At 37.2% G+C, this 22,500-nt stretch overlaps 1 protein-coding gene across 7 annotated transcripts in view; it reads right to left on the reverse strand.

Annotated features, from left to right (window-relative positions):
• The window catches only part of LOC136833734 (runt-related transcription factor 1-like), a 412,880-nt gene that overhangs the window by 101,194 nt on the left and 289,186 nt on the right, over positions 1-22,500 (reverse strand). For all 7 annotated transcript variants that reach the window (XM_067095957.1, XM_067095958.1, XM_067095955.1 and 4 more), the window contains one exon: positions 4,965-5,078. In XM_067095957.1, coding sequence (XP_066952058.1) covers positions 4,965-5,078 — 114 coding nt within the window. The remainder of the gene's footprint in view (positions 1-4,964; positions 5,079-22,500) is intronic.

The following is a 22,500-nucleotide window of genomic DNA, read 5'->3' on the forward strand; positions in this document are numbered from 1 at the left end:
TCTGGGGAAAAGGTAATTATAGAAAAGCTTCAAAAATCACCATCTCGCGAAGCCTCTTCGCAATATTAAAGGAAAGTAACTCCTCGTTCAACCCTCTAATTACCATCTACCACAAAGCAGCTACGATGGGTAAACAAGTCCCGTTGAGCAAAACTGTCTGGAGCAAAATTAAGGCAAATTAAGAAATTTCACTTCTATGTAATTGCCATATTGCTTGAGGTTGATTCTTCTACTACGTGAATTTTCCCTCCCGCCTAAAATAATTTGCTGGCCTGACACACGTAGAGCAGATGCTATGAGTAAAGTTATCAAATTTATGCATAAAGAGAGAGAGAGAGAGAGAGAGAGAGAGAGAGAGAGAGAGAGAGAGAGAGAGAGAGAGAGAGAGAATAATATCTTACGCATATCTTTCTATGGATGGTTTCACCCCCATGGGATGAAAATTACCTCGACGAGAGGCTCCCGCTTTGAACACTAACATCTGTTGCTTTTGTTTTTACCTTTTCATTTCCCTCTTCTTCTTTCCAACCCATCCGTGGAACGACAACAGTCGGGTAAAAGCTAGTTACTATTTCAATGCTTAGATCAGCAAAGGTTACTGGATTTGTAAGGAACGCGGCCTTATCGTATCCCCCTCGTAAAGTTCGGGAATCTAACGCTGGTCATTCATTCCGTGAGCTGAACTCGCCACCACAGGTTTTGGAGGCAACCGTAAGAGTGAGGAGGAGAGTGCGAGACCAATTATCTTTTTCATCTTAAATTGCTTCTGCCACAGAGCAATTCGACTGGGGTCCAATTACTACAAAACACTATCGGAATGAAAATGTTTCATGATTACAGGATGATAATGACATAAAGAAACTCTTAACATTCAATGAGCCTCTGAGTTCACAAGGAATGCCGCCGACCCCCGAGGGGACTTCAACAACTCCGGCAGGAGTCCTCAGCTACCAAAAACAGCGCTTGGACTACTTCCAAAAAGAAGCCTCGGCAGGTCACTGACAGGTATATAATTTCAGCCAACAAAAACCTTACAGCTTCAAAACATAGAATTTAGCAAACACAATGATCTACATGAATGAGTGAGGGAGTACTTTGGCATGTATGTCTGATTGATTGCTTGAAAATCATCGGGCGTTCAAACATTCATAAAGAATACTTCAAAAGCACGCAAAGGAAGCCTAACCTTAACCCAAATAGATTGTTCTAAAAAGAGATCCAAGGCACGTAACTCACTGCAAAATAAAGTTATGCAGTTCAAAAAGATAACAAAATGTTAACAGTCCGTTAGACTGAAGATAGTTACATTAAAATGCTTTGCAAAACAAAAGCATCACAATTAAATCATTCCAAAACTATGACCCTATTTCTATCTTATAAAAAAACTATTGAAACATCTCATTCCAAGAGGAAATCAATCATCCAGTGCACAACCCAGAGGAACAATCAACGCCAATGCCTCAGCCATCCGAGTGCCGAAGCAAAAAAAAAAAAAAAAAAAAAAAAAAAAAAAAAATAGTGATGGTTTGCTACGAGGGAAATCATAGGCCTATCTCTTCAACAATGGAATTTTGTGAAAAGAATCAAGAATAAAAGAAACCAGGAAGAGAAGTCCAAAATTTGGTGGTGTACAGAAGAAACGCTTGTCGAACTGCGCAGCCCCTGGGTTTAAGATTTCCTGATCAAGCCAATCATGTTTATTCTCAAATTGTGTAAATATTATTTGGACACCTATCCCAAAAACAAAATCAATAACGTTCAGACGATTGTCTAATCTTACTAGCTTATATCAAATTAAATTAAAGATTTCTCCAATCCTAGCTGATAAATTAAGTTTTAAATGTCAGACGTCGAAGCAAGTGACCACAAGACCTTCATGGACGTCTAAGTCCTGAATAGTCATGGCTCACATATTTAGATCCACAGTCAGGAAAATCAGAAGAAAAACAAAATCTATAGCTTCTGCTGCACAAGAACTAGATGCAAGAGACTTACCAAGAGAACAGTATCATTAGTAAAAAAGCAGTTAGAGCAGCGAAGGGTAGCTTAATGGGATGGGAAAAATGCATAAATGAATTCCTAAGTTATAGCTCTCTTCCTATTCTTTCTCACTCCTCACTTCCTCACCCGTCCTTCTCACGTTCCTCCTCATTTTTTTTCCTGTTCCTCAATTCCCTATCTCTGTTTCCCTCCCCCTTCCCCTCCCCCCCTTCCTTCTGGCTTCCAACTCTCCTAGCAACGAAAGTAGAAAAAACAAGTGACTTCTACCTGTACAGGAAAACCTAAGGTGTAATTATCGAAAACGTATGTAATAAACCATCCATTTTTTCCCCCCGAGTCATTAACATTTAGATCGTAATTCAGTAGTCAGATGTAGGCTCTTTCCTCTCCCCCCCTCAACCCCACCCCAGGAGTTGGGGGCGAGGACCAACCAACAGGTAAGTCTACAAGTAAACCTCTTTTTCTCTAACAAATTCGGCGACAGAAGCATGAGACGAGACACAAAAATCTAAGCTGGTAGAGTGCGGGAAGAGAAATAATTTCATTCGTAATTTAGTTCCGATGGAAACGCGGTGTACTGCACTCACAGCCACATACTAATGACTTCCCTTTTTCTTGGCTTCTATTTGATCTTTTTATAAGGGATCTTAACGGAATCACATATGGGAAATGAACTCAGTGCGGGAACTCTGCATTCAGATTGTTTTTAAAGAACAGTTTTGTTAAGGAACGTACTGGCATAAAATAAAACATTGGCAGTCCACTTCTTTTGGAGAGAGAGAGAGAGAGAGAGAGAGAGAGAGAGAGAGAGAGAGAGAGAGAGAGAGAGAGAAATGTGGGTGGTAAAGGCCGGAATGCCAGAGAAAAGGAACTAAAAATTAAAAGGGCTTAAGGATTTTAAATCGTAGAGCAAGAGTTGCTCTCCACAGAGAGAGAGAGAGAGAGAGAGAGAGAGAGAGAGAGAGAGAGAGAGAGAGAGAGAGAGAGAGAGAGAGAGAGAGAGAGGGTTCCACACCTCCTGAGGCGGAGGATTACCTCGTCGAATCCTCCACCATGTGGACTTGGATATCATTGCTCTTATTTATTGAAAATGAATTCAGATCTCGACCTCGAAATGGAACACAGGGAGCCAGATCGTGCTCGAATTGCGGCCTGGATTATGGCAGTTGACATGACAGGTGGCACTGTAATTTGGCTCATCCTGCAGGGTGTTCAGGAACTTGTTTAAGTTAACCTTATTGTTAAGATACAACGAGGAAGACAGTTGCATAAGTTAGAAACAGTGATGGCATACAAGAGCAATTTCGACAAGGATATGAAAGAGAACTGGTTGGGATATGAAGCATCTGGCACTAGTCCTAAGTTAAGTATATCTTAGTTTAACCTGACCACTGAGCTGATTAACAGCTCTCCTAGAGAGGGCTGGCCCGAAGGATTAGATTTATTTTACATGGCTAAGAACCAACTGGTTAACTAGCAACGGAACCTACAGCTTATTGTGGAAACCGAACCACATTACGACGAGAAATGAATATCTATCACCAGGAATAAATTCCTCTAATTTTTCATTGGCTGGTCGGAGAGTCGAACGCTGGGCCAACAGCCGGCTATTCGAGAGCTCTACCCACCCCCAATGAAGAACTGGCACTAATCCTAGGACTGATGGAACTGAAGGACAGAGATTTCCGCTTTTAATGGGTATGATGTGGTAGATTTGGAGCCAAATCTTTGATTTTGTGTATGAATACGATTCTAACGTGTTCAAGCTGGGATACTGTAGATATCCCTTGTGTAAAGACTTAGTTGGTTGGTAGTGCAGATGTCTAACAACGATTTCTTTACAAAAGCTTTTCTCAAAGATCTTCATAAGTTGGGGCATTAGCGGTATACTGACAATAGGTGGGTCTGTTAATGGAGATAGTTTTCTCTGTTTAGCTTTAGTGATGGGCAAGTGAATGCGCATTTCAAACTTTTGAAATGTTATCATTGGCAAAAGATTCTCTCCATAGGATATAGACGGGTTGCTTTACTTTTCGTTTTCTGTAAAAGAAAACTATTGAGATGGCTTTTTGTCTGTCCGTCCGCCCTCAGATTTTCAAAACTACCGAGGCTAGAGGGCTGCAAATTGGATGTTGATTATCCACCCTCCAATCATCAAACATACCAAATTGCAGACCTCTAGCCCTAGTAGTTTTTATTAAGGTTAAGGTTAGCCATGATCGTGCGTCTGGCACCGCTATAGGTGCCAACAACACATGCCACCACTGGGCTGTGGCTGAAAGCTTCATGGGCCACGGCTAAGAGTTTCATGAGCCGTGGCTGGAGAGTTTCATACAGCATTATAGGCTGTACAGTGCTGAATTCATTCTGAACGTCGACTTTCTTCTCGATCATTTCTCTCGTGAAGTCTATATCATGTACTGTCGGAAGATCTTTGGCGCTTAGAACAAAGAAAAATTTGGGGTTTCTCTGTTCTTTTGTTCTGCTTCCGTTGGTTTACGGTTTTTAGTGCATCGATATTACTCTGTTTTTCAGTGGTCATTCTAGGAGCAAAGCTTGAATTCGGTGGTGTCCACCTTTGAATCGTCCATTTACTTTTTCCTGTCGAAAAAGGAGCCGCTGGTCTCTCGGGATTTGTATTTGTTATGCCTAGGAGGTTCATAAGTCTAGAACAGAACTTCCCTAAAGCCTCGCAAACTAAAGATTTGATAATGTGAAGAATTTCAGTTTTTATTTGTTCCTTAGTGATTCATCCAGCCAGTCTACAACAACAGAGAGAGAGAGAGAGAGAGAGAGAGAGAGAGAGAGAGAGAGAGAGAGAGAGAGAGGAAAACTAAGGTTATGAAAAAATGTCCAAACAAAGTAACAAAAGAAAGATAAAACGCCTCATTACGTTTCAGCAGGGAGGCATAGAAAACGGAAGAAGGGGCGAAACTTCAATAAATAAAATCCTGTCTACTCACGTGCTTTTGATCTGGGTTCTCTCGGGCCGTCGACCGTCACTTTGATGGCTTTGCAATACGTCGTGACTTGAGGCGGCGAGGTACTGATGGTGATTGTGAGGTTGAAGCTTTTTCCTGTTCGTGGATGCAAAGGAAAGAGGGAAAAAAAAAAAAAAGGATTAGTGATTTTCTCGACTGAGAATGAGATAAAAACATGAAAAGAAAAACGATTTATGATTTTCTGATTGTGTACAATAAAAAAAGTCTGTCAATCATTCTTGAGCATTGCAAAAATTGAGGACATTATAAAAATGGGAAACAGGACAATATAAAACAAAGATGAAGACCGCTTGAACTATGTTGAGGTCATCAATTAAGAAATTAGGCTGAAAAAAAAACATTTACACATAAAATAAACGAAAGCACCTACTTGTACTATGTAACTATGGTAGCGAATGTTCATAAATAAAGAGAAAATTCATTAGTAATACTTTTGCATTTATTGCTATTTGATACTATTTCTGCTAACCACTACAAGAAAAAATATAATATGACACCTTCTAGTCTTGTACTCCTATGGGGAAAAATGAATGAAAATTAACAATAAAAAATGAGACTTTTTAAATAAGAAAAGATATTGCATTATCTAAGAATATAACGATCAGAGATTTAATTATTAGTTATTTAAAAACGGAAACCTCCTAACTAACTGCAAGACCTATTTTAGTTTTCTGTAAAAGAAAACTATTGAGATGGCTATTTGTCTGTCCGTCCGCACTTTTTCTGTCCGCCCTCAGATCTTCAAAACTACAGAGGCTAGAGGGCTGCAAATTGCTATGTTGATCATCCATCCTCCAATCATCAAACATACCAAATTGCAGCCCTCTAGCCTCGGTAGTTTTTTAAATTTTATTTAAGGTTAAAGTTAGTCATGATCGTGAGTCTAGCACCGCTATAGGTGCTAACAACACAGGACACTAACGGGCCGTGGCTGAAAGTTTCATGGGCCACTGCTGAGAGTTTCATGGGCGGTGGCTGAGAGTTTCACACAGCATTATACACTGTATAGAAAATTCAGCGTATTTTTTACTTGTTTTTAGCTCTCCTAGAAAAATTTGCAAATAGCACTTATAGCAATATCTCTCTGAATTTAAATGTACAATACACACATATACAATATATTATATATATATATATATATATATATATATATATATATATATATGTGTGTGTGTGTGTGTGTGTGTGTGTGTGTGTGAACATGTATAAGTAACTGCATAAAAAAAGTTGAGTATATCTTAGTTTAACCAGACCACTAAGCTGATTAACAGCTCCCCTAGGGCTGGCCAGAAGGATTAGATTTATTTTACGTGGCTAAGAACCAACTGGTTACCTAAAAGGGACCTAAGCTTATTGTAGAATAAATTATGACGAGAAATGAATTAAATTATAATTCTTCATTGGCCGGTCGGAGAGTTGAACGCTGGGCCGACAGCTTGACCACTGAGCTGATTGAAGAACTCTCCTGCATAAATATATAGTATACACACATACACACCCATATAAGTATTGATTTATTTTGTGTGGCTAAGATGAACCAAACTGGTTACATACTCTCGTACACAGCACCAGGACCCACTAGACAGGTCAGGACCTACAACTGAGTATGACGTCAGCTGCACCTTTTACATACATCCACCCTCGTGTGTACATCTTTTCATCGTGATCTTTTCCACTAGACATACTTCAGTGCTGCAGATATGCCAAACAACTGTTCAGTTACGGGTGCCAAATACAAGAACAAAACATCAGGACCAGACATACTCTAATTTTCCAAGGGCAAAAGAACTTAGACAACGATGGACTCATTGGAGTTGTCGCACTGATAGCATAAACGCTGATAAATGCAGTAGTATGCTCTGTACCCACCCTCTACAAAGATGACATGAAATCCAGACTCTTTGGAATCGATAATCCCAAGCGATAACGAACATTAAAGGATGATGCAATTACTATCTCTCCATATAAAGGTATTAAACTATAAAGCAGTAGTATGTATTAGTGTGTGTGTGTGTGTGTGTGTGTGTGTGTGTGTGTGTGTGTGTGTGTGTGTGTGTGTGTGTGTGTGTGTGCGTGCGTGTGTGTGTTTGGCGTTGTTATAGTTTTTTTGGAGGAGGCGTTGTGTTTGAGGAATTGTTATGCATTTATAGCAATGTTAGCAACTTTGTATGTTTTGTTGAACTGTTGGAACTGTGTATTTATGCAAATGTGTCATTGCTTCGACTTTTTGTTGAACCATTGTTTACTTTCATTTATGCAGTTTTGAAAAAAAAATTTTAGTGCATTCTACTGTAAAAAGTCCATGTACAAATCTCTGGTCAAATAACGACCTATCTGTCGGCTATGCCTATTTACCTATCTGTCTACGTAGTGTAAGGATGTGTGTGTGTGGATGTGTGTGTGTGTGTGGGTGAATGTGTGCCAAGGATAAGAGGTTGACAGATGAAGCGAACAGAGGTGAAAATTACACTCCCTCAGAATCATTTATTTTCAATTAACACAGTGAGGAAGTATTTCAAATTGTGCATGGTGTCAGTCTGCAGGCGGGAAAACAATGCTTTAAAAAAATATTGTATCTGAAATTGAATGTGGGAGTTTATTTATCAAATGATGCCATAGCCTTCTTTTCCAAAATATCAGTGTTCTTGAAAATAAGACCGTTAAATAATGATATTACGATAAATAAGAAAAAGACAGGACTTGCAGAAGTGAAAGTAAAAACATAAAAAGTGATAAGGTAATGGTCATGCAAGCAACAAACATAACTGTATTAACCTGTGCACACACATCATTTTTATAAACTTTCCTTTTTTTAATGTAATAGTTATATATTTATTTTTCAGAAATATACTATGGACATTATAAAATATGCTGTCAGTTAATCTAGGATATCCAAATCAATATATATATATATATATATATATATATATATATATATATATATATATATATATATAATATTATATATTATATATATATATATATATATATATATATATATATATATATATATATATGTGCGAACAGGTGAGTCGTGGATCAGCTGACGTCACTGCGCAGAGGGATCGTAAATCGGGTCTCTGTCCGTCTGACCTGTCTGATATACCTGCATATGCTTATAAACAGAAACGATTCTACAGGTCTACAGGCACTGGGGAAAAAAAAAAAAAGCATTGCAAGAGTGGCAAAAAAAGAACGCGACTCACATACATAATAACTTCTAAAAGCAGCCATCACCGTTTCCTAGGATGGATGTTGATCGCCTTTCCTCCCACACAAAACAAAAGCGAGAGCGAAAAAAGGGCTTCCGAGCAATATGAAGCACTTCTCCCCTGGCTATGAAAAACACATGAACAGTTTCACGGCAGGTAATTTGACAATGCAAATTACACACCGTCTAGTGATATACAGACCGTAAAAGAAGATAGATCATAAACCACCCACTGAACCATAAACAACAATATCACAAGCAACCTGGTATTAGTGTCTTTTTCTTTCCTTTTTTTATTTTTTGTCAAGACGTTGCTTGTTGCATGCGCATGTCCGAACACACGCAAAGTATTATCTAATTTATATATTATATATATATATGTATGTATATATATATATATATATATATATATATGTATACATATATACTGTATGCATATGTATACAATATATGTATGTATATATATATTATATACGTATATATACACATTATGTATATATATATATATATATATATATATGTATGTATATATATAATATATAAATTATCACAAACATCATTTAGTATATATATATATATATGCATATATATATACTGTATGTATGTATGTATATGATGTTTATATATATATATATACATACATACATATATATATATATATATATATATATATATATATATATATAATGTATAATATATATATATATGTGTGGGTGTGTGTGTGTATCATTTGTGTGTATGTAAATTCGCACAAATATCATTTAGTATCAACTTCACACCCAAGCAACTTACACCCAAGGGGAATTATAATTGATAACTGCTTCTGTGTCGGCCGCTCTTGAAAGCCGGGTGGTCAAAGTCATTGTCTATTGTTGATTCTAAACCAAAGGCCTCTTTGGGTGCAAGTTATTCCCAAGAGCAATGAATTCGATATTAAACGATGCTTGTGGCTAAAATTTGGGACCGAGCTTGATGGCGCGCGTTACGCTGTGCGGGGTAGGAAGGTGGATGTGTCATGTCTCCCCTATCCTCTCGATCCCCTACCTACCTCGCCTCAAACGGGGCGGACAAACGGGTTTGCAGGAGGGTGATGGATGTGTCATGTCAACCCTACCCTCCTGATCCCCTACCTATCCCGCCCCCAACCCGGGCCGGACAAACAGGTTTGCAGGAGAGGGGTGGATGTGTCATGTCTCCCCTACCCTCCCGATCCCCTTCCTATCCCGCCCCAAGATTCACTCGGATTTAATTATAGATATATAAAAAAAAGTTACGTGTTTACTGGCCACAGTGAAAAAACAACAAATGATCACTGGCACATTCATAGTTTAAATGCTGAATGTTTGTTGAATTCCATTTGAAGAAAACTTCTAATTCATTAGATTTTTCATATAGCTACGCAAACGGTTCATCAGCAGCACATCAACCAGCGTAGATGAACTACAACATTCACCTTGACTCTCGCCCCACTATTAAAAGTTCCCTCATTTAAACCTCTTCCTCTCCATCTGTCCAGCACGTACTTGGTCTTCCTCTCCCGGTCCTCAATTCTTTCCACATGCGCAAAATATATATTAAGACACTGATTCTTCGTTTCACTTCAGCAAACCTTTTTCTTTTTACAACTCACTCCACATTCCTCGCACTTTTGATTTTTTTTATTCCACTGCGCAAAAAGTGGTCTCAACAGTTTCAGTCTCCTTTTTTTATTATTCACGTTCCACATCTACACTTTACTTTCATAAGCAACAAGTGAAAAATGCGCCGAAGATTCTTCGGCGTAATTGACTTTCTATACAGCCGCTACAGCGTTAATCAAGGCCAGCGAAAACAGATCTATCCTTCGGTGGTCTCGGTATAATGCTGTACGAACCGCGGCCCATGAAACTTTAACCACGGGCCGGTGGTGACCTATCCTATATCGTTGCCAGCAGCACGATGATGGCTAACTTTACCCTTAAATAAAAATAAAACTATTGAGGCTAGAGGGCTGCAATTTGGTATGCTTGATGATGGAGGGTGGACTATCAACATACTAATTTGCAGCCCCCTAGCCTCGGTAGTTTTTAAGATCGGAAGGGGAACAGAATAAAGTGCGGACGGATAGACAAAGCCGGCACAATAGTTTTCTTTTACAGGAACCAAAAAACTGGCTCAGTAATCCCTTCATACATACCCACATTGGCTTTCATAAACACTTATGCACACACTCCTGCCTGCACTGCTTCACCAGCTCTATAACTCACCTCTCAAGTTATCCTATCATCATCCGATATTTGCTCAAAAAATACCAGTGGAATATTACGCATTCTTCCCATAACGACGTCAGCTTATCGTTTAACAACCAATGCCCACATTTCATCCCATTTCTGTACAGTTTCTTCTAAATTTTTTCACATCAAGCTCATTTGATTGAATTTACAGCCATATTTTCAAGCCTTACTTTCCATCTCCAAACTTATTTCTGTTACAACTATCACTTTCCTTAAACAGTGATCAGGTACACCGCCATTCAGCTCTGTTCATACCATGAAATTCATCAACGTGCTCTTCTCTTTACTCTGTTTTGAATCATAACGTAACAAAGTATTTTCCTCACTATTTCCCCTATCGTAAGTATGCTAGAGAATATTCATCTTTGACATCTACGTACTATAACCAATACGCCACTTTCCAATGTATATATGTTTGTGAGTGTATACTTAAGTATTTGTATAAATATATATACTGTATATATTCATATATATATATATATATATATATATATATATATATATATATATATATATATATATATATATATATATATATATATATATATATATAAAGACTGGGGATTTAGGGTGGCTGGAAGCACCTCCCAGGAAGGATTTAGTTTTCACGAGCATTTAAGACCATTTTGAAGAAAAAATGTTACGTTGTTTTTACATCATTCTGGATTTTTTCTTGTTAAAAGTGGATATTCCTCCAAATTTCGTCTATCTTTGCAGACTTTAAATATATATATATATATATATATATATATATATATATATATATATATATATATATATATATTATATATATATAATATATATATATACATATATATATAATATATATATATATATATATATATATATATATATATATATATATATATATATATGTATATATATATTTGTGTCTGTGTATAGATATATATATATATATATATATATATATATATATATATATATATATATATATATATATATATATATTATATATATATATAATATATTTTTTTTTTTTTAAAGTCTGCAAAGATGGACGAAATTTGGACGAATATCCACTTTTAACAGGAAAAACTCCAGAATAATGTAAAAAAACCGTACCATTTCTTCTTCAAAACGGTCTTAAATGCTCGTAAAAACTAAGTCGTTCGTAGGAGGTGCTTCAGCCACCCTAAATCCCCAGTCTTTTATGATTGCATACTGCGACATTTGTTAAAATATGAAATGGGTGGGCTGTTGGATCATAAAAATACTTTTATGAGCTGGTTTTAGGGGCGTCTCTCAACAATAAGCATTTTTTCCTCTCTCGCGATTGGGATGATTATAACACATTGTTTGGGAGGGTGGTCGGAGTGGGACTGGGAGGTATACACATAAATGCATATATGCTGAAATACAAGTATAATAACACACGGTCACTCGGACATAATTATACGCATACCAGTATACATACACAGACACACACGTGCACTCGCCCACACACTATACACACACATATGCATACATACATACATACATACATACATACATACATACATACATACACATATAAACCTTCCCAGTATCCGTAATTTCCTTTCCATTACAGAACTTGATCATTACAGAATGAGTGATGACAATTCGATTCCGTCATTCCCCTCCTAATACTAAGTGCTAATGCTTGTAAAATGCAATACAACAACTCAGATTTTCTCACCCGAGGAAAAAAAATGCATCTTTCCTATTTACTATTATATTCTTCAAGTATCAGTAACCATGTTTCTGCTCTTCGTTATTCTTTATTCGCTTATTTCTTTTTTATGGAACTTTTAACGTATGAACCCGCTGAAGAGACCAACTTGATGCTTCATCTGTAGTTCAGTCCCAAAACAAAATGATAATAAATAAAAGAAGAAAGAATTTATTTCAATAAATATATCATCAGCTGAGGCGCCAAGTACCCAGGGCCACTGACACCTAAAATCAATCAATAGGTGAAAGGGTAATTAATCTACTGTACTATTCAAGCTGTAAACTAGACTCATAAGATGAAGAAGCTTTTAAGACCACGAGAAAATTCGGATCTTTCCTAGACTGTGACCCCAAGGGTTTTCGGGGGTCGTTATCTAGGACTAATATTTCTTGGGGGTCATTATCTTTATGATGTTTACAGTCTCGTACAAAACACGACGCACAGGTGGACACATACCGGGTTAAAACACCTGGGGGTCACTATCTAGGAAAGATCCGAAAATTCCAAAGCTTGATTCGCCCCCGAACAGAAGTAAATTGGAAGTATCCACAGAACCGGCATTAATCAGAATATAATATAGGAAAGAAGAACTCGCGAAAGAAAAGAGTTTGAGTGAAGTACAGCTACAGAATAAATAAAAGATCTCATTCTGTAGTCATTCAAATAAGTACTACTTGCAACTGCTCCTGGTCATTGCTTGCACTGGCTTATCTGTTACAGCACAGGTAAATGTTACCTTGAGTGTTTACTTAGTGTATCAATGGTCACTGTTATTTTAGCTCGGATGTTACAATGCTTTATTAGGATTCCCGGTTACGCTAGATGCTTGTCATAAACTACCTAAACTTGTCCTAACTTAAATGCTTGTAATTAATCTGTAGCTTTCATATCTTCGTTATGATGAAATCTTGGGCTGTCCAGCCGAGCATTGAAGGGGCATTTGCGGCTATTCAGCGCTCAAGAAATGACAAGAGGGAGTTGGAGTGGTTGGACAGCAAGATAAAGAGATCCAGAGAAAAAAGGAGGTGAAGTACAAGGAACTGTAGGTAGAACTGGTAGAAAACTCCATAATTACACTACGAAGCAACAGTTAGAGAGGCGGGACAGCAAGACTGAAGGAAGGACGAGGGAATGGAGGTCAAGTTAAAGGCTGAAAAGGAGTGCGGTTTCGGGCCGAAGGAGAGCTGCAAACACCCTAAAGTAAAGCTTACAGTGCATCACGTAAGGTGCACTGACGACACCATCCCCTATGGGAACTTCTTCGTTCTACCTTCCAGCCATCTATTTATATCTTTCCTCTTTTACTTAGATAAAAAAGCCGAAAAAGGAAAGGAATGGCGGGGTTTAATCCCCAAGTGAAAGATTCCTCATTCTCTTTCCATAGGTCATAGGGTTGTCTAGCTGGCATTGCGTTGCTTCGTCATGTTATACAATAAACTCGGTTCCCCAAAATGCAATGCATTTTTGTGCGTTACAATCTTGACTGCTTGAGAGCTTTTACGTTTTCCAAGATCATGGCTAATCTGGCTTGCGTGCTTGATTGCTTTATAATGCTCTGAAGCCGTTCAAGGCCGTTCGTACGTTTTATTGCTTTGTATTCCTTTACAGCCTTTTAAGACAAAGTGTTCCATTCCTGTGCATTATTTTTGCACGTTTAGTGGTCTAAAACGAGGATTAAATGTGCTAGTCTCTGTAGTTACGAAGTGTAGTACATATTTTCAAACGTATTTATGTTTTTTCCGTCATGTTATTCTACTTGGCTGGTGTGTGTATCGTTAAGGAGGACGCGCAAGAGCGTACCGTGACGTATGTCTCGAAAGCTCATCTCCCACAAAGAACCAAGGCTGAAGCCTTATGCCCTGGCGAAGATGAAATCAGGAGTAACACTTAAGTGGTCGACCCCTTATCAGGACGAAGATAATGTCGAAGAAAAAGAAAACGGAGGATATTAGCCATTATTTTAGCTTATTTTCCGTTCTATGATAAATTTCATTTGGTCGCTCCAGGCAATGCTGAACGATATTCACCAAGCACACTCAATCATTTGAGCGTACGCAATCTTCTTCAATGATTTTGTATATACAAAACTTTCCTACCATTACGCGACTATTATGATCAGATGTACATAAAAATCCCCATTATTTACATCCGTAAGGGAATATTAAAGCATTACTTGTATCCTCAAGATTCTTTCTTACGAGAGAACCCTCAAGCATTAAGTCTATGTGGTCTATAATATCTGTACATAATGCGTCCACATAAACTCACTACGAAATACGTACAGTATGCATAAGAATCGTCACGCATTGCATTCGCATTGTAGTCTCCGGCCTGATGCATGTATTTAGGAATTCTCAAATATTATATGAGTATATCAGAATCTTCAAAAATGACGTCTGTGTATAAGAATGTTCAGGCATTAATCGTGCATATGTCTAATTTCCAGCATTACCAGTGCTTGCATGTATCGTCAAGTATCATTACATAGGAAAACCATTCTTTAAGACGAGGTCCCCCAAATGTATCATTATCTTTGCGGTCAAGATTCACACAAACCCACTTCAGGACAGCAACGCTGAAGCTTCACGAGCGTGCAAGCACACTTTAAACCAACCCTCCCCTTCCCTGAGAACCCCCACCCAACCCCCCGCACCCCCCACTAGAGGTGGCATACTCTATGGGGGTTATTAAACCCCCCCAGGGGAAATACGAACAACTTAGACATTTTTATCAAACTGTTTGTGTGTGTTTTTTTTTCCAAGCGCTCTGAGGTCGCTTTTTTATTAGCATAGCGATGTTACAAGCGCTCGAGACTTGTTTCTCGGACCCCCTTCTGTTAGGGAATTTTAGTTAGGGCGTTATTATAACGCAATTTCCGTAGTCATAAACTACTTGCATCTTTTATTGTCTGCTGCGTTATGCTCTCTCTCTCTCTCTCTCTCTCTCTCTCTCTCTCTCTCTCTCTCTCTCTCTCTCTTATACATACATACATACACACACACACACACACATGTATATATATATATATATATATATATAATTATATATGATGGCATTGTGGTTATTACAGATAACCATATGTATACACGTATATATATATACACACATATATATACATATATATAAATATATATACATATACATATATATATATATACACTATATATATATATATATATATATATATATATATATATAATATATATCAACAATATATATATATATATATATGCAGAATCTACTGGTCACTTTTACCAGACACATATGTAATTCTAATAGCCACAATGCCCTCTTAACTTCGCTAATTCTTCGCGCTTTTTTGGATATGCTTGTAACTACGAAGCCGATATATCAAAGGAAGAAATTGAAGAGCCTGTGACGGCCGGCCGCGGGAAAAACCTTTACCTTAATCACAAGGAGGTCACGTTGCCGACCTGGCTACGAGATATATGTAACAACAACAATACAACGGTCATTGTCACATTCATATACTGAACTGCCGAATCGTGGATGAATCACGTAGCATAAAACCTGTAAGACTAGCTGCTTCGCACACTTGAATTACGAGTAGTCTCATTGGTATCGAGTCGAACGCCTCTATGCACGTTGTCACTTATTTTTGTAGCCGTTCTCGACTTTCCTGGACGCCGAAGTAGTTCCTTTCAATACCTAATTCACGCCATCTATTCAACTCTTTCTAGGTCTTCCTCTCCTTTTCCCAAAAACATTTTTGAATTAAACACTTTTCATCATTTTGTCATCCTCCATTCTTTCCATAAGATCACATCTCAAAACACTATGATTCAACGATACACCTACACTACACTTCTTTTACATTTCTTTTATATATATCCACATTTTCCGCCTTTTCAAATTTTGTTACGCAACATATGCCATGCGAATAATTCACCTCTATATATTCCAACTTTCTTCTGTCATTTGCATTGAGCATCTACACATCACTTCCTTTCATGCGTTCCCAGGATGGCCTCCATAGACACGTGAAGCCTTTTTCAGGTCATACAGATAAGGAACGATAAGGAAATTAAATTTATATTGGTGATAGCCCCCCAGAACCGAAGCAATTATTTCGTACTAAATTAAGGATATTTAATATTCTTAACAAAATTAGTCTTTAATAGGCCCAACCAAAATTATATTTCATGCTCCACTGCAATGCATGTAACGTTAATACTCCTTGCAATAACACAATATTGAAGCTCCTACCCAAAATATGAAGTTTTCATAATAGTAATAATAATAATAGTTAAAAAATACTCATAGTAGCATGAGTCTTAAAATGGAGAAGCAAATCCACAGTTATGGATTGAAAAGGGGAACCGAACAAGTTCCCGAAAGCTATCTATGTTGATTTGTCTTTAAATATATCTACATATACATAAATGTGGATTTGCTTCTCTAATAATAATAATAATAATAATAATAATAATAATAATAATAATAATAATAATAATAATAATAATTATTATTATTATTATTATTATTATTATTATTATCGCTTTGGGTATTCTTGTTCAGTTCTGTGCCCAGTATCCTTATCACAGGCAATACAAACAGTAATAGTTGTAGCAATATTATCGTGATTATGTTTTCCCAACAAAATGTTCACCCTTAAAAACCACCCAAAAGTTAAAATGGCTCATCACAAAACCATAACAAATCATTCTTGTCCAGGAAAAACAAAAGACCTCCAACAACCACACTCACTTTCTCAACCCAAGATATACAAATGCCGGCGCATGTGAGCAAAGCAACAAATCACGAGACTGTGAACGCAGTAATCAAATGATGAAATTCTTAGTAATTGGTGAGGCCATGGTCGGTTATAACAGTTGATAAATATGAAATAAATAACAGAATAACAACAATATCGATAACAGCAGCAACAATGGTACTAGTAATCACAATAACGTTGTTACTACTATTACAATTTCAATTACTGATGATATGATGATGATGATGGAAGCAACTGAACACGAATACCTCTAGCAATAATAATAATAATAATAATAATAATAATAATAATAATAATAATAACTACTACTACTTTTAATATATTACGAGGCGATGGGAATAAAGAGGAGAAGAGAAGAGTGAAAGAAATGACCGGCGCAAATGCCAAGTTAATCTGTTGATGACGTCATCACGCAAACCTTTCAGAGGTGAACTTAATTATTGATTTATATATTTATTCATTTTTGACTAACGATGGCAAATCACTCATCTGCCTATGGTTTTGTACCTTGGTGAGGAATTTGAACACATTCATTAGCTTGCATATGAGTGCACATTGAAAAGTAAACGAAATAATATTTGATATCGTATATTCTCTTATGAAAGTAAAGGCATCGCAATGTATACGTAAATCTGGTAACACTGAACACTTGAACCAAAATAAAAAAAAAGAAAAACAGGTTAAATAAATAAGTACAAATATAAGATATAAATCTGCAGGGATTAGAAAAATAATAAAATAAAATATAAATGGACACAACTAAAGTTCGGTAAAGATTTCTTACAGGATATAAGAATTAAAAAAGTTTTTACAAAATAAAAAGATGAAGCTTCCTGTAAATAAATAAATTGCTAAAAAAAAAAAAACGATTCGCCTCTCAAAGGAAATGTTATCAGTATATGAAAACACTTTCTTTCTTCTTCACTTCATCCTCTCTCTCTCTCTCTCTCTCTCTCTCTCTCTTTCTCTTCTGTTACCTTTCTCCCTTTTCTTAAGCAGTACAAAATTAGCGATCAGAAGAAAACTACAGACGTTTAATCTCTCTCTCTCTCTCTCTCTCCTAGTTCTTCATTGGTGGGGTGGGTAGAACTCTCGGCTAGCACGCTGTTGGCCCAGCGTTCGACTCTCCGACAGCCCAATGAAGAATTAAAGGAATTTATTTCTGGTGACAGGAATTCATTCCTCGTCATAATGTGGTTCGGATTCCACAATAAGCTGTAGGTCCCGTTGCTAGGTAACCAGCTGGTTCTTAGCCACGTAAAATAAATCTAATCCTTCGGGCCAGCCCTAGGAGAGCTGTTAACCAGCTCAGTGGTCTGGTTAAACTAAGATAAACTTAAAACTCTCTCCTTCTCTTACCTTTCTCCCATTTCTTAGGCAGAACAAAATTAACGACCAAAAGGAAACTACAGACGTTTATTGTCGGATACCTTATTAAAAATTGCCGATGTTAATAACAATCTGCTGAATGTCAATGTACTCCCTGAAGTGTTCGCCACAGAAAACAAACACTCCACTATGACATGTGTCAGTCAGCGTGCCAGATAATTTCGTTGTGCACTTGGGCACTTTGTTTTCGTTTCCTGTCGTGACCTCCGTTTTGAGGGTGAAATATGAAGTCGTTTGTTTTGCTGCCTCTGTTCTTTCTCGCTGTGAATATGTAATCTCTCTCTCTCTCTCTCTCTCTCTCTCTCTCTCTCTCTAAGAATATGATATTTTTTATATTTTTTTGCATACGTATACAAACAGACTGAAATATTCACATAAGTACATATATATATATATATATATATATATAATGCACACATATATATAAATATATATAATGTATGTGATGATATGTATATATGTATATGTATACATACATATATATATATATATTATATATATTCATATACATGTATATTTATATTTATAATTTATATATACATATATACATACACACACACACACATACACACACATATATATATATATATATATATATATATATATATATATATATATATATATATATATATATATACATATATCCATCGTAAATGATACAGGTTCTCTCTCTCTCTCTCTCTCTCTCTCTCTCTCTCTCTCTCTCTCTCTCTCTCTCTCATATATTAAACGCTCAGAGATGTACAAGAAAACAAAGCTCGTCGAATAAAGGCAAAAAAAACGGAAGGCTATCGCGATGTAGCACATGATTTCCGTTTATTGGTTTCGTGGTTTTGAGTTGCGATGGTCGCTTAAGATTAATCGGAGTTGCTAGGGAAAACAAACCATATTCCTATACAAAGAGACATATAGGTTATATGTAAACACATATACATAAAATTACGATCAATGAACTTTTCTCCCTTTCTGGTGCAAAAAAGGATACAGTATATTATCTTAGTGATTGTACGTGAATTCTTTGTGGACACTGTGTGTGTCTGTGGGGTAGAAATATATATATATATATATATATATATATATATATATATATATATATATATATATATATATATATATATATGTTATATTTATATATATATATATATATATATATATATATATATATATAATATATATATATGGATACATAAATATATATGCCTATGTGTGTGTGTGTGTGTGTGTGTGTGTGTGTGTGTGTGTGTGTGTGTGTGTGTGTGTGTGTGTGTGTGTGTGTGTGTGGGAAAGTGAATGTATTGGTCCCTTTCATAAAGATAACTGCTGAACTAAATGCAGTATCAAACTGTTTTTTGAGCAAGTATCACAACGTGAAATCCAACCAAAATATGAATATGAAGAAGATGAGGATGTCGTCGAGTAATTTCAAGCAAATAATAGTAATGTCTGAAGCTTTAGACACCATTTGTTGCCCCCACATATTACGTCGTACACAGGAATTCACGGCTTCTGCGAATCTTGATTTGTAATGACTAAGGGGATGTCACAAGAGAACGAATGCCATTTGGACATCATTTATAAACTGGCATCTGTCTCTCTCTCTCTCTCTCTCTCACTCTCTGTTTCTGTCTCCGTCTCTCTCTCTCCCTCACTTCTCTTGCATCGGTATTTTCAGATGCCTGAATAACTCTCTCTCTCCTTTCTTGCAGCTGTATTTTCATGTCTAAATAACATTCTCTCTCTCTCTCTCTTTTATTTTTAAGAATGCGTTCATATTCCTAAGATTCTTTCTCGTTGTCATTAACGTTTCAGTAACCTCTTTCTCTCTCTCTCTCTCTCTCTCTCTCTCTCTCTCTCTCTCTCTCTCTCTCTCTCTCTCTCTTCTCTCACCTTTCTTGCAACCGTATTTTCAAATGTCTTAATAACATACTCTCTCTCTCTTTCTCTCTCTCTCACCTTTCTTGCAACCGTATGTTCAAATGTCTGAATAACTCTCTCTCTCTCTCTCTCTCTCACCTTTCTTGCAACCGTATGTTCAAATGTCTGAATAACTCTCTCTCTCTCTCTCTCTCTCTCTCTCTCTCTCTCTCTCTCACCTTTCTTGCAACCGTATGTTCAAATATCTGAATAACTCTCTCTCTCTCTCTCTCTCTCTCTCTCTCTCTCTCTCTCTCTCACCTTTCTTGCAACCGTATGTTCAAATGTCTGAATGACTCTCTCTCTCTCTCTCTCTCTTGCAGCTCTCTCTCTCTCACCTTTCTTGCAACCGTCTGTTCAAATATCTGAATAACTCTCTCTCTCTCTCTCTCTCTCTCTCTGCAGCTGTATTTTCTCTCTCTCCTGTCTGTATGTTCAAATGTCTGAATAACCTCTCTCTCTCTCTCTCTCTTCTCTTGCAAACTGTATGTTCAAATGTCTGAATAACTCTCTCTCTCTCTCTCTCTCTCTCTCTCTCTCACCTTTCTTGTTCAAATATCTGAATAACCTCTCTCTCTCTCTCTCTTTATTGCTCTCTCTCTCTCTCTCTCTCTCTCACCTTTCTTGCAACCGTATGTTCAAATGTCTGAATAACTCTCTCTCTCTCTCTCTCTCTCTCTCTCTTGCAGCTGTATTTCTCTCTCTCTCTCTCTCTCTCACCTTTCTGAAATATGTTCAAATATCTGAATAACCCTCTCTCTCTCTCCTTTATTGCAGCTGTATTTTCATATGTCTGAAATGTCTGAATAACCCTCTCTCTCTCTCCTTTCTTGCAGCTGTATTTTCATATGTCTGAAATGTCTGAATAACCCTCTCTCTCTCTCCTTTATTGCAGCTGTATTTTCATGTCTGAATAACTCTCTCTCTCTCTCTCTCTCTCTCTCTCTCTCTCTCTCTCTCTCTCTCTCTCTCTCCTTTCTTGCAGCTGTATTTTCAAATGTCTCAATAACTCTCTCTCCCCCACTCTCTCTCCTTTCTTGCAACTGTATTTTCATGTCTGAATAACTCTCTCTCTCTCTCTCTCTCTCTCTCTCTCTCTCTCTCTCTCTCTGCAGTGACGTGACGGCGAGCGTGTAGAGAGCCTCCCGAGCCATTTCCACTGGCATTACCTGAGTCACCCTCAATTCACCCGATGGGTAACGATAGGGGAGTTACCTGGTGGGGATGACGATGTCGAATGGAAACTCCTTCTATTCTTATAGTCCCTTATTATCTCTGTCTGGGAATGAAAGCTGAAAAAAGCAAGTAAAAAATGCGACGAAGTTTCTCCGGCGCCATAGTTTTCTGTACAGCCGCTACAGCGTTTGATCAAGGTCGCCGAAAATAGGTCTATCTTTCTGAGGGCTCGGTATAATACTGTATGAGCCACGGCTCATGAAACTTTAACCGCGGCCCGGTGGTGGCCCATCCCATATCGTTGCCAGAAGCACGATTATTGCTAAATTTAACCTTGAATAAGATAAAAAATTACCGAGGCTAGAGGGCTGCAATTTCGTATGTTTGATGATTGGAAGGTGGACGATCAACATATCAATTTGCAGCCCTCTAGCCTCAGTAGTTTTTAAGATCTGAGGGCGGACAGAAAAAGTGCAGACAGAAAAAAGTTCGGATAGAATAAAGTGCGGACAGAAAAAAGTTCGGACAAAATAAAGTGCGGACGGACAGAAAAAGCCGGCACAATAGTTTTCTTTTGCGGAAAACTAAAAAGGAAAACATGAAGGGGAAAAATCAATGACCCTTCTGTGTATAAATCAGGAAAAGGGATTTGATGAAGATTAAGATTGAGGGTTATCGTTTGGGAGGGTCCAGGAGTATTTTCCAGACGGGAATTTATGAGTAGATTCTTACGCGAGATCATTGTTTGATTATAGCTACAGGTTGTCTGTGAATATTTGCGTATAAATGATACTGATTTCTTTTAATAAATTAACGGATTGCTAAGGAACCTTTGCTTTAATTTTAAAAATTCTCTCATTCTGTTGGCTAGTGCGATTTACGTACGAATTCTAAAACAGTCTGAAGACAGATTACAAGCGAAAATCAACGTAGAGATGTCCAAGAAATATTACGCACGTATTTCAAAGAATAATTCAACTTTAAAGGAATTAAGAGAAGGTCAGTTTTTTTTAATTCTGCAATTCTTTATAAACAGGAACATTAGGCTTGTTTGTCTCGTGATA

This window comes from Macrobrachium rosenbergii, chromosome 52 (genome assembly GCF_040412425.1).
Source record: "Macrobrachium rosenbergii isolate ZJJX-2024 chromosome 52, ASM4041242v1, whole genome shotgun sequence".
NCBI lineage: Eukaryota > Metazoa > Arthropoda > Malacostraca > Decapoda > Palaemonidae > Macrobrachium > Macrobrachium rosenbergii.